This window comes from Anopheles maculipalpis, chromosome 2RL, assembly GCF_943734695.1.
Source record: "Anopheles maculipalpis chromosome 2RL, idAnoMacuDA_375_x, whole genome shotgun sequence".
Classification (NCBI taxonomy): Eukaryota; Metazoa; Arthropoda; class Insecta; order Diptera; family Culicidae; genus Anopheles; species Anopheles maculipalpis.
This window is the reverse complement of record NC_064871.1, coordinates 92,467,252-92,480,039: the sequence shown is the minus strand read 5'-3', so window position 1 is coordinate 92,480,039 and position 12,788 is coordinate 92,467,252. Positions and strand designations below refer to the sequence as shown.

At 44.3% G+C, this 12,788-nt stretch overlaps 3 protein-coding genes across 3 annotated transcripts; 2 read left to right on the top strand and 1 right to left on the bottom strand.

Moving 5' to 3' along the window:
* The first annotated feature begins 659 nt into the window (after positions 1 to 659).
* LOC126568000 (kelch-like protein 18) lies at positions 660 to 2,766 on the top strand. The gene is made up of 4 exons (XM_050224395.1): positions 660 to 943; positions 1,022 to 1,152; positions 1,218 to 1,358; positions 1,440 to 2,766. The coding sequence occupies exons 1-4, from the start codon at positions 674 to 676 to the stop codon at positions 2,764 to 2,766; spliced, it is 1,869 nt and encodes a 622-aa protein (XP_050080352.1). The 5' UTR covers positions 660 to 673.
* Positions 2,767 to 3,826: 1,060 nt separating this feature from the next.
* LOC126568148 (tubulin-specific chaperone cofactor E-like protein) lies at positions 3,827 to 7,999 on the bottom strand. The gene is made up of 7 exons (XM_050224573.1): positions 7,859 to 7,999; positions 6,577 to 6,706; positions 5,908 to 6,494; positions 4,667 to 4,729; positions 4,495 to 4,594; positions 4,107 to 4,426; positions 3,827 to 4,025 (listed from the first exon to the last, which is right to left on the bottom strand). Exons 1-7 carry the CDS (start codon positions 7,978 to 7,980, stop codon positions 3,830 to 3,832), a joined length of 1,518 nt encoding a protein of 505 aa, XP_050080530.1. The 5' UTR covers positions 7,981 to 7,999; the 3' UTR covers positions 3,827 to 3,829.
* A 3,058-nt stretch (positions 8,000 to 11,057) lies between these two features.
* On the top strand, positions 11,058 to 11,843 carry LOC126568480 (protein canopy homolog 4). Its single transcript, XM_050224965.1, has 2 exons — positions 11,058 to 11,277; positions 11,359 to 11,843. Exons 1-2 carry the CDS (start codon positions 11,093 to 11,095, stop codon positions 11,819 to 11,821), a joined length of 648 nt encoding a protein of 215 aa, XP_050080922.1. The 5' UTR covers positions 11,058 to 11,092; the 3' UTR covers positions 11,822 to 11,843.
* Positions 11,844 to 12,788: the final 945 nt, after the last annotated feature.

Genomic DNA, 12,788 nt, shown 5'->3' with positions numbered 1-12,788 from the left:
GCGATGGAAAAAAGGCGTTACTTCGAAGGAAAGGTTAAACAGAACAAACTGAATAAAACGGCAAGCAAATAAACGACAAATGTATCATGTGAACATTCAAAAACTCTTGGTTTGTGTTCAAAGGGAAGTTTGAATTTTATTCGCTTGAAAGATAATGAGAATAATTTCTTTATTTTTTATTTACTTTTATCTCATCTTGCATTTTTGAGTGCATTCAATATAGAAAGTGCATAAATGCACTTGATATGTATTCGTTTTTGGCACACTAGCGCCATCTGTTGGCGAGTAGTGTAAGCAAAGGTGACTAGCTCACCGTGCTCACCTCATAGCGTGAGCTGTCAAACCACTGTCACTGGAGTGTGTGTATTTGTTTATTTTCTTGCTTCCCCTACGAATTCAGCCCATTTATTCTCCAAAGTGTTGTTGCTTTTTTGCTATCGGTGTTAAGATGTTTATTTTAGTGAAATAATACACGATATTGTGAAAGTTTCTACAAATTTCGAGTTCAATATGCACAGCTAGTTAGTCTCAGCTGTAAAGAGGAAAAAAAAGGTGTGTGACCTACCCGGGGGTGTTAACAAATTGCACAAAGCACCTCACCCACCAGCTGTTACGATTCACTCGCAATAAAGGTTAATTAAATTGCGGTGCAAAAATTATCAATGTGAAAAGCATGTCCTCGTCACCATCCAGCCTGGAGGACGGTGTGAGACTGTTGGGCACGGTGCAACGATGTGACAGCGCCCGGAAATCGCTCGCGGGCACGTTCGGCAGCAGCAACGGTGCCGGACCGAGCAAGATGATCGAAATGCAGCCAGCGGAACTGTCCGAAACGGAGGACAATTCGTACATGTACTTCCGGCAGGAGGGTTTGTTTGCAAACAGTTTCCCCAAGATGAAAGAGATCCGCCGGATGGGGAAGCTGTGCGATGTTACACTAAAGGTAAGGATGGATTTACGGTCGGATTGGTTCCGAAAGAGAGAGCAAAAAAAAATCTAAAGATTTTTGCTCGTGTTTTAGGTGGATTCACTCTCATTTTCTGCTCACCGTATCGTGCTGGCTGCAACAATTCCTTACTTTTATGCTATGTTTACCCACAACATGGCCGAAAGCCGCATCAAAGAGATCACGATGAAGGAAATCGAACCAATGTAAGAATGATGGGTGTTCCCAGTTCGGACAAGCGTATTCTAACGTAGGTTGGGTTTGGTTACAGGGCACTGGAAAGTTTAATCAACTTCGCGTACAGTGGTCTAGTCAAAATCGATACCCAAAACGTGCAGAGTCTCATGGTCGGTGCATCCTTTCTGCAGCTGAACGAAGTGCGGGATGCGTGTGCAAAGTTTCTCAAGCGCAAGTATGTTCCCCCGTTCCTTTATTCTTTTCTACATTGCCATTCAAATGGTTATTACCTCCAAACCTTCCCTCCTATCGACAGGTTCCATCCACAGAACGTGCTCGGTATACGACAGTTTGCCGATACGCTCGGTTGCTCGAAGCTGATCGTGTCCGCCGATCGCTACATCCATCAGCACTTTTCCAAGGTAGCGAATGGAGATGAATTTGTAGCGCTAAGCTACAACGAGCTGATCGATGTGATAAGCCGCGACGAGCTTAATGTGAAGAGCGAAGAGTGCATCTTCGAGGCGTGCATGCGATGGGTAAAACACGACCAGGAAGCCCGGTCCGAGTATTTGCCACTCATACTGGCCAACATACGATTGCCGCTGCTTTCGCCCCAATTCCTTGCGGACAATGTGGCGACGGAAGAGCTTATCAAAACGTCCCACAAATGTCGCGATCTGCTCGATGAGGCAAGGGATTTTCATCTGATGCCCGAACGTAGGGCACTCGTGTCTACGACGCGAACGCGACCCCGCTGTTTCGATTTTGTCGTTGGACTAATCTTTGCCGTTGGAGGGCTGACGAAGAATGGGGAGTCCGTTAGCACGGTGGAGATTTATAATCCGGCCACGAAGGAGTGGAATATGGGCGAAGCGATGACGATGTTACGATCGCGCGTTGGAGTTGCCGTTACGAATGGGAAACTGTACGCGTTCGGTGGTTTCAATGGGACGGCACGGCTTTCGACGGTAGAAATCTACGATCCACGCCAGCACCGATGGTCCCAAGGTACGGCAATGCGCTGCAAGCGGAGTGCCGTCGGTGTGGCCGCCCTGGAAGATTATGTGTACGTTTGCGGTGGGTACGATGGTGTGACGAGCCTTAGTACGGTGGAACGATATTGTCCACGGACCGATACCTGGAGCTCGGTAGCACCAATGATGAAGTATCGATCGGCCGGTGGCGTTGCCGCACTCGGTGGTTACGTGTACGCGCTGGGCGGGCATGATGGTCTGTCCATCTTCGACACCGTCGAACGGTACGATCCGTTCACCGACACGTGGACCAAGGTGGTATCGATGCTTAACCGACGGTGCCGGCTTGGGGTGGCCACACTCGGCAACAAGCTGTACGCTTGCGGTGGATACGATGGAAACTCTTTCCTACGCTCGGTGGAAGTATACGATCCGGTTAAGAACAGCTGGTTACTAATCGCCCCGATGAACGTCAAGCGAAGCCGGGTAGCGTTGGCCGCTAATATGGGCAAACTGTGGGCAATTGGAGGGTACGATGGGGAATCGAACCTATCCACCGTTGAGGTTTACGACCCAAAAACGAACACCTGGACGTTTGTGGCACCGATGAAGCATCACGGTGGTGGGGTTGGATGTGGTGTCATACCGACACCGTTCCAGGATTAAATGGTACGCGCACACCCTTTCCTACTGCAATTCTAAAGCTACCTCCTCTTCTCGTCATCTGTATCACACCTAGGTTCCGGCACGTTTTGCTGCGGCAGGATTTCAAGATTTCACCCCCAAGAAATGCTAGTGCCGCAATCTTTTTCATGCAGCCCAAAATGTATGTATTTGCACTATTAGGATCTCGATATTTGTAAACCGTAAAATTGTTCGTGTGTAAAATTAGGCGAAAAAAACTGTTTAGCTAAAAGAAAAGATATAGTGTAAAATGTTCAGTGTGTAAATGAACTATGCCATTAGCACTACCTTCGGAGCGTCGATAGTGATCTTACCCCGGTACATCTGTCAAACATATTTAGAGCTCAAACCACCTCATACGTTTCGAATATTATCGCACTGTTTTTGCTGTGTTTTTGGTGACCGTGAGCGATTCACCCTCGTGTTGGAATAAATGTTGCAAGTCTACTCTATTAATCATCACGCGTTAGCTAATATATTATATTCCTGTTGTATCGTTTGTAAAATCGGATGTCTAGTTGTAACTGTAACTTGCCCGTAACGGGAAGAGAAAAAGAAATCCCAAAACGATTACGTTTACTGCATTAGATCAAATAAATGTTTTACATACAGCAGTCGCAAATCATTCGATCCTAGTTTTTGTGTTTAAGTTAATTGGCAAAAATGCTGCTTTATTATTATTAGTATAGTTTAGTAGCTGCTCTTTCTTTCTCTCTATTTTATTCGCGGGTTTTTACCTTCGTTTTAGCATGAGAAAAATAACCAAAAGTATACAGAAGATGAACCTCTATCAGGTTCCATAATAAAGGAACGTACGTGTAATTGTAACGAAAACAGCAATTATAATACAGAAGAAACGAAAACCAAAAGAACGCGCTTTACATATAGCCGAGAGTTACAAAACATTGTCAAGCGAGATGGCGACGCTTTATATCACAAACGTTTCCGGCATCCAGAAAGTAGCTTCTCAAAAACTGGTGAACGGGGGAACGAAATGGGAAATCAACGGGCCGAGAAGGTAAGATAGAGCGTCACAAACAGCCTATCAACTTTTCACCTTCCGCTCAATGATGATCTCATCGCCGGAGCGTATGTTGTAGCTGTACAGTACCTTGTGCGGGTACTTCATCTCCTCCAATCCCTGTAGATCGCGGAAGTCCTGATCGACGTAGTACAGCCGCATCCGGGCGGCCGGTACATCGAATATCCTTTCCAACCGTGACTTTAAATCACTTACCGTTCTGTACGTGCGCGACAATGAAAAAGAAACCGAAATAAATAAGGATATTCTGCAGGGATCAAACACCGTCACCGTCCATTACCTATTCACATCCACCGTACGCTCGATCGCTTGATCCTCGAACGTGAAGCGAACCTTCACCTTTCTTTCCGGCCGCAAATCGATATTAACAAGCGGATCCAACTGTCCATGCACACCAATCAGCTCGTAGTATCGGCGTGGTCTCTCCTCGTCCGGCTTGTCGAGATAGTGACGTATGAAGGATCGTTCGGCGTCCTCCCGCTCAACGGCACCGATCGTATCGCCACCGTTTAGAATACTGATGTTTGGAAGCCGCGCAATCAAGAGCTGCCGACGTTCGTGCTCCGTCGTCGAGTCGGTTCGGGCCCACAGTGGCCAGTACTGTCGGAAATTGGGGGTAGGGAACGTTAGAACTGTTTAATCAGAATAAATAAAACTAGTTTGCTCACCTGCAGCCGGACATTGCACAGGGCGGGGAAATCTGCCAACCGATCGATATCTTCCCATGAGTCGATTTTAGCGTTGCTCAGGTTTAGCAGTTTTAGATTTCTGTGGAGCGTTATAGCGATTAAAGAACTCGTGATGATATCGAGTATTACAGGGACTCAACATTTAACTTACTGAAAATATTTATGACTTTTTTCCTCGTTTTCGTTGCCTTGCGGATCTGTTGGTTTAAGTGATCTGTAAAGAGATTGATGAAGCATAAAGCATAGTAATACTAGTGGATTTCACGGCGTCTGCATAGGACCTCAAGAAACTTCTCTTCTCAAAACATCAATGGCAACGGTCATTCCCGGGACTGTACTGTATGTACTGTACTGTAGATGACGAAAGAATGTCAGTTTCTGTAAGGATATTCAGAAGAATGTTGTTCTACCTATCACCGTGAGAAGGAGCTTGTCAAGAAATTATCACCGGACAATCGCTACCCGAAAAGAGCGTTGGACAATCAAAAAAAAACTTCGTCAGCATCTAGGATGATGCATGTGACCGTAGCTAATTGAGTTAATTCGTGAATAGTAAAACCGGAAGATTATCATTAATCAACACCCGAAAGGAAAGTGTGATCGATTGGCCAAAAAGGCACTTTTCCACACGGTGCCACTTCAATGTCAAACTTCTAAGCAACCGACACAGCCAGTTCGGCAACCATATCGAATAAAGGGTGAATGAGCAAACCGTGTTCGTGTTTTCTGTCGCTCACCTCCTCTTCGCTTTATCATCGCAACCACGCCACTGATGACCCCCTTTCGAAAAATGCTACATTTATTCCGCTTCAAATGATTCATTCATCGACTAAGGGCAACCATGCAAGGGGTGGGTAAAGTAGGTAGGAGTTATGGTCAATTTTTATCATTTTTATGACCACCAAATGACAAGCTAAACGGTTCAAGCTGATGTGTGCAAACAGATAAGTGGAGCAAACAAGAAACTTCGGTTGAATTATTATTGTTTTGTGCATTGATCGCAACACGATTGCATCACAAATAGACCAACGAAAAAAAATCGGTGCCATTCTTTATGCCTTGTTCAAACAACATAAAAATTGGCATTGAAATAATCAAATAAAAAACGTTTCTACACGTGCTAAGCGCTCGCGATTAACAGGTTTCTTTGTCAAGCATTGTTCAGCACGTTGGTCTGAATAGAAACGTCCACTATAATGAATTTTGCATCGAATTCGTTAATTGCAATTATTACTCCGATCGCAACGTCCACAAACGCTTTGCTAGTACATATCAGTGCTAGACCTTCTTTCCCTTTTCTTATCAATAATCTTATCAACAGACTTGGGATCTATTCTAGATTCACCTTCCACACATAAACAACAAACAATAGAAACCCTGTTTTCCACTCACCTTAATGGGCAGTCTGCTAGCACCAACGCTTCCAGCTGTGGAAAGACACGGCCAATGCGGCATATTTCACCCCACTCGGAAATGTAGTTCCCGGTCAGGTGTAGCTTCCGTACGCCACCGTGTGGATCGGTTTGTAATGGCGGAGGTTCCACGGGCGTTGTGTCCGCCGATTTTTGTTGATCGGCAGACGTGGATGACGACGAACAGGAGCAGCTGGACATGCTGGTGTCCTCCGATGTGTGACTAGTGGCAGTGGTGGTATCATCCTTGGTATTATTATTGCCGGTAGCATCGGTTGCTGGTGCTGCCGGACCATCACCACCTGCATCGCCGCTTTTAGCAGACGAATTGACTGTATCGATCAGTACATGCGTGTACTCGTTTAGGCTCAGATGTAACTCTTCAAGAGCAGGCAATAGGCGGAGCAATTTCTCAACACTGCACCATTCGAGCTTGGTGTTGTTTAGCACCAGATTTCGAAGATGGTCCATCTTTGTGACGGGTGGCTTCTGGATCGGACCGGTCAGATGGTTAAGGCTGAGGTTCACAAACTCTACCCGTGGCATGTGTGAGAGGATGACGAACACCTGTAAACAATGCATTTGAAAAAAAAGCTGACTCTGTTTAACTTCAAGTCTTGCCCACAGGCACCCCGCAAGGTTCCCTTACCTCATTCCAGTTGTTTAGCTTGTTCTGTGCCAAATCGAGCTCTTTGACGATGCGACATTTTTTCTTCAAATCTTCTGGCTCCCCGGCACGATCGATATTGCAATCGTTCAGTATAAGTAGTTGTGGAGTGCTGCAAAAAAAAACCGAATAAAAAAATGAGTTATTCTCATCATCATCATCATGACTACCATGAAAGGCACACCACACAAAGAACAACATTGTCCAGTGGAGCAGAGTCTCAGAGTGAAGTTTGCAAAAAAAAAAGGGGGGGGGGGGAGGCTTCTGATGTACTTTACGCCCACTCCCAGCCAATGGCGAATTAACGGCAAGTTGGGAGTGTAAGGATTATGTCTCGTTTGACCACGTTGCAACGCTAAAAGGAGATGGTTAATTGCTGTGTACTTTTCCAGATGATTATCATCAAGTCACGGAGAAGGTTAAGACGCAGTTTAAAATCAGCTGTAACAAACCAACTTTTGCAAGCATTTGTAATAGAAGTGAGAAATTTGTGTCTAGAAGTTGTGTTTAAAGTTCCATACCAATTTTGGATACTTATTTCTACAGCTCTGATCAAAATAATAGCAGCGCGTGTACATCTGGGTTATTCAAATAATTTATTTCTAATATTATTTCTTATGGTCAAATTTGACCTACATGCTTAACGAGTTGAGCAAACGTTTATGGTTTAAATATGCATTTTTTTGCAATTCAATATTTTTTAATTAAATTTAACTACCTGATTTGCCAGGTTTAAATCTCAAACTCCACAACAAGAAATAAGCCATGAATCTCCTGATCGCACACATTCAAAAATATCGAAGGAACTAAAGACCATTCTTTCCGAGGATTATGAAAAATTAAAAAAGAAAGCGTCACAAGGTGGCTTCACAATAAACAAGGATAAAGATTAGGAAAATAAAGTAGACATTTTTACAGAAGATTTTTGCCAAGATGGTGATGAGCTGATAATTCTGTTAAACAGTCCAAGTGTCTTCATCTGCTACTGTTACGAGCATAACTGTTACATGGACAAGCAGAACAGCGGACAGAGAAGAACAGGATTCTCGTCTTTCGTTTTCCGCGTTTCCATTTACGGGCATAGTCCCTAGCAGAAGCAGTAATATCATCAACCCGACATGGATGTACATTATTTTGCTCAATTTGAATCGAAAAACAAGGCTTTGAGAACATTTTTAAACAAAGATATAAACACAATGAGCGTGAATCGATTCATCGCTGCATAACATCGGATAAAAACATACACTTCCACCCCCTATCTTACCTTTGTCTCGGGGGTAGCTTGGGAACAAAGATGGACACCAGAACTTCCTCCTCCACGTGTTCCTCCTTCTCGTCCGGCTCCATGCCGTACTTCTCCTCGAGCGCTTCCAGCAAGGTTGGCATATTTTGGCAGGAGGTAATTTCCGATTTTTAAGACCTGAAGCTTCTCCCGGAAGTAGTTATAGTAGTAGGTATTACTGATAAAAACTTTACACACCACCATACACAACAACGCTTAGTTCCACACAATGTTATCACGTACTCTGTTCACAACTATTCACGATCTGCTCACACAATACACGATAAAGAGGAAATATAGAATTAAAAACGTGACTAGGAGAAGAAAGGTGGTGAATAATTTAAATAAAATGCACAAAATGACAAGAAAAACACGTTCGTCGCAACTGGTTCGCTTTGGAGTAAATCGATTACCACTGCTAGGGTTGTCGTTGGACGGAAAAGGCTTTGTTTACGTTCTTCTACTACACCGCGACCACAACATCACTTTCCTTCTCGAAACCCCATTTTCCGCCAGTAGGCTTTGGGCGATTGATCCGTTTCTAAGGGGCCTTTTTTTAGGTGTTCGTTTCTCACTTTCTCGGTTTTGCTCTCGTTTACGTGCAACGTCTAGGTGTACCAGTAATTTGTCCGTAACGTGTGCGCTTATTTACTATTTAAAACCATTATTATACAATACTCGCCCGACGCGAGAGAGCAGAGTAGGACAATCAAAACAGAAAAAAAAACACAAAACACGCGAAAAACACACACGACTAATGGGAAATAACAATAATAATAGGTAACGTTCGAAGCATAGCAACGCCGTAAGGGTGGGGGATGATGCTTTGGGATGCTTCTCAGCTATCACCAATACACAGTAACGAACACAATCTCGAACACGCACTCGCGCGACTGCGAAGTGGTTTTCTACCCGACGTGCCCACGGGTCGCGCGAATCAGCTGTTCTTGGTGTTCGTATATTTTGGGACGCACGCCAAACACGGGAGAGGGTGGGTGGTATAGTAAACCAACCCCCACCCCCTACTGTCTATATGGAGGGTTGGAAAAGAAGGGTCCTCCTTCCAATGGTCTTTCAACTACCCTCCCCAGCCACCTCTTACAGATCTCTTGCTCCATCATCCAACGCACAGACACACACAACCGTTGGCTTCTTGTGACGAAATGGTACTTCTTGCTGGTGCTGTCGAGGTTCGCGAAGGTGAATCACGTAACAAAGAAACGGCGTACGGCGCAATCATGATTGTTGCAACCGACTCACCTCACCGACGATCGCCGTTACACCTCCTTTTGCTGTCCCGAGGATGTAACCTTCCTATCGTGATTTTTTTTTTGGAAGCTTGTATGCCCCCTTTTTTTCTATTAACCTTCTGGAAAGCGCCCTTGCACCACCGTTTCGGTTGGAAATCGATCGCAGCATGCTTAGAACGTGTGTGTGTATGTTCCTCTTTTCGCGAATGGCAAATATGGCGGGGAGTAAGTTAGTACCTTTTGCATTCCGTTTTAGTTCCTTTTTGTCACTGCGGGAACTTTCCGAGCTCACAGGAGAAGAATTTGTAGTTTCACATATGCACACCCACACGCACTATCCGATTTGAACGACGGTTAATTTTGAATGGCGATCAACCCCCGTTTTTCGACTCTTCTACGAACGCAACGACGTTGTCGGGTTACTCTTTGTGGGGGAAAGGCGCTGAAAACACGGTGTAAATTTAATGACCGTAGCCGAAAATATAAAATCCCTTGCTGCCCTAGAAAGCGAAACCAGACCGAAATGTTTCTCACATTTCACACATTTTCGATCTAGGCAACCCTTAAAACAAAAATCGCATTTCGTGCGTGTGTGTGCGTCTGAGTCTAAAATAAACAACCGAATCCAAGCAACCCTCTCTCCACTGTTGCTTGCGCGCTTGTGTTCAATGTCAATATGTTAATTTACTTTTCCGAACCATTCCATGACACACGCGCGTGCCCGTGTCCGTTCATATAGTTTTTCACACTGGCCACCAACCCCACCATTCTGGACTTTCTCTTTTGGCACATTAGAAGCGTGCCGTGCTTTTTTCCATTGCACGATTCTTTCTCTCGTATTGTTTTGTCCTGGGGCTGCACAGCGACGTAATTTAATTGCCTTCTATTGTTCGCCGTTGTTCAACTAGTTCCGTACTTCGATTGGAAGAGTAAACGCGCACGACACAACGCGCGAGACTTGAACACCGAATGCGCTCCACCTAGCAGCAACAATTCACTATTGGTGTCCCTTGCCGAGCTCCCTAGCTGCCGCGGACGCTGGTTCGCCAATCTTGTGTCGGTTATACACGTTGGTGGGGATGGATACCAGACACCCCACACATCAACTTCACCCTCGAGGAGCAACACAAAGATGTACCGATACAAGCACACCAAGCTGCTCTAGTGGCGCTGGTTCCATTCTACATTCTCTCGTTCGTGAGGTTTTAGAATTCGATGCAAATGTTAGTGAGCTGCAATTTTCTTCTCCTGTGTTTATTACCTCAACATCCCCTTGGATTCCGATGCGCAATTAGCTATTATGAATTAGAATGCGAAAATGTTTAGAAGCGATATTAATAGATCACATGGCTTAACTCAACGCACTTGATATTGGCCCTCAAACCTAGATGACCTATTTCGTAAAATGCCGTCTTTTTTATGCATTTTAGCCGTACATAAATAGTTCCTTTGACCAATGGCCTGGGGGTGGGTGGGAAACAGTATAAAAAAGGGACAGCAAGAAAGGGCCCACAATCGTGTGTATCTTGTATTGTTTACATTTTTCTATGGAAAGTCAAGGTGCATAGAGAACGGGCTGTCCGTTACAGACACCTTGTGTCAAATCAAATTTTTTATGACTCAGTGAATGCGTTTATGGTGCTTGCTTCAAACCTCCCAATCGGTCGTGTTTTGGGGTGTGTTGTTGTCCTTATTATTCGCTTGTTTTTTGTAGCGGCTCCGTGCGTATGGTGGGAAGCCTTTTAGAGATTAATTTCCTTTTAATACTCGACCAAAGCTGTTGTGGTCAGGGTAGAGCAGCCACTGGAGATCCGTAACATAAAGTCAAGCCAAGTAAGACAGATTCATCGTTTGCATTCATCGGGCGTTTGGGCTGATAAGAAGTGCACTTTCTCAGCATTCTACGTACCTCACGGCGCTTCTAATTCCATTTAATCGCTATCAGACGTTGCTGATCTCAAGCATTATGCAGCGGACGATGCTGGCGCTTCTTGTACTGGTGTTCGCAATCATTATCCCAACGCACGGTGGTCCGGAAGAGAACGAAGGTGTCAAGTACGCAGATCGCTGTGAAGCATGTAAAATCCTCGCCACAGAACTACAGGACCGGCTTAGTGAAACGGGTCGATCGCACGATGTCATCGAAATAGGGTAGGCAACCTTATGCTGTACCCTTTTTCATGAAATTGAAATAAATATAATCTATCATCCTTTCTTTTTTCCCCCTTGCAGCTATTCGGTGGATGATGTGAAGCCCAAGAAACGCACCGAATACCGACGGAGCGAGTTACGACTGTTGGAAACGCTCGAGAACGTTTGCGAGCGCATCCTGCAGTACAACATTCACAAGGAGCGGAAAGACAGTACGCGCTTTGCGAAAGGAATGTCCCAAACGTTTCAAACACTGCACGGACTGGTCGATAAGGGCGTGAAGGTGGATCTGGGCATACCGTACGAGCTGTGGGACAAACCATCCGCCGAGATAACGCAGATGAAGACGCAGTGCGAAACACTGATCGAAGGGTACGAGGATGTGATCGAAAAGTGGTACTTTGAGAAGCAGGATCAAAAACCGTTGATCGAGTATCTGTGTGTGGATCATGTGCTGAAAAATAAGAACCATCAGTGCCTGTACGAGCAGCTGGAGGATGCAAAAAGGAAGCAGGTGGAGGCGAACGCCAAAGAGGAGCTGTGAGCAAAACGTGGGCGAACTCAGCAGGAAGCGTCGTTAGCAAGTGCGGGCTAATGATGATTACACTGCCATACACTTTGATTGTGAACTAGTTTACTGTATGCTGCGCCTTACGAACAAATCGTGTGAATAATACAATGAATTATCAAATTAAAATCTCATTTAAACGCTGCTCTCGGTTGGTGAGTATCATTTTCATTTAATTTTGATAGCGAATTCAGGGAATGTTTTTTTTATTGTAAAAAATTACGTACAGCACATTTTGGGATGCATTTGGCTTATGCTCTTTATCCCTGTTGTTGTAGAAAATATTTGAGTTACCGTATTTATTCTTCGAGAAAGCTACAATTACGTGGAAAGAAAAATCAATTAACACGTTGTGTGCCACGCTTATTTTGATGATCCTAGATCCTATTCTGATCCTATTGTGGTATCCTAGCAGGGCACGCCGTTTCTGTTTACAAATTGACTGTAATATGCAGAAATCTTACGTTTTGTTCATATTGCTATCGCCTGTTTCGCGCCGTTCGATCGTCTGTTGTGCAAAAGTATATTTCTCTTATTCGCACAGCAGACAATCGAACGGCGCGATCGTCTCTTATTGACAGCAATATAAACCAAACGTAAGATTTTTCGAAAAAAGGACTCTCAAATTTATGCTTTTATAAATTGATTGACTAAGGATTTGCTAAAACCAACTACATGATTAGTTTCATAATAGTCTAATCTGCATATTTGCCCAAGGTTGTAAGTAAAATAGCGCATTCACCGTGGAGAAATAACAGTTTGAAAATGATGATTACTGTCTATAAAAAATGATAGACATTGCCCTCCAGGAAACATAAAAAATCAGAAATGATAGACAGCACAACAATGGCATATAACGTGTTACAAGCAGCTTAAATTTTATTAAAAATCCCAATTTCGGTAAAGCAAACACATTCCACGATAAAATAACGCCAAAATCAAC

Excerpts from the sequence above, each read along its gene's own strand:
- LOC126568480 (XM_050224965.1), top strand. The coding sequence starts at position 11,093 with ATGCAGCGGACGATGCTGGCGCTTCTTGTACTGGTGTTCGCAATCATT. Across the intron at positions 11,278-11,358 it reads CACGATGTCATCGAAATAGG|CTATTCGGTGGATGATGTGA; the intron begins GTAGGCAACCTT and ends TCCCCCTTGCAG.
- LOC126568148 (XM_050224573.1), bottom strand. The coding sequence starts at position 7,980 with ATGCCAACCTTGCTGGAAGCGCTCGAGGAGAAGTACGGCATGGAGCCG. Across the intron at positions 6,495-6,576 it reads AGCTAAACAACTGGAATGAG|GTGTTCGTCATCCTCTCACA; the intron begins GTAAGGGAACCT and ends CATTGTTTACAG. Across the intron at positions 4,427-4,494 it reads TGTGCAATGTCCGGCTGCAG|TACTGGCCACTGTGGGCCCG; the intron begins GTGAGCAAACTA and ends AATTTCCGACAG.
- LOC126568000 (XM_050224395.1), top strand. The coding sequence starts at position 674 with ATGTCCTCGTCACCATCCAGCCTGGAGGACGGTGTGAGACTGTTGGGC. Across the intron at positions 944-1,021 it reads TGTGCGATGTTACACTAAAG|GTGGATTCACTCTCATTTTC; the intron begins GTAAGGATGGAT and ends CTCGTGTTTTAG. Across the intron at positions 1,359-1,439 it reads GCAAAGTTTCTCAAGCGCAA|GTTCCATCCACAGAACGTGC; the intron begins GTATGTTCCCCC and ends TCCTATCGACAG.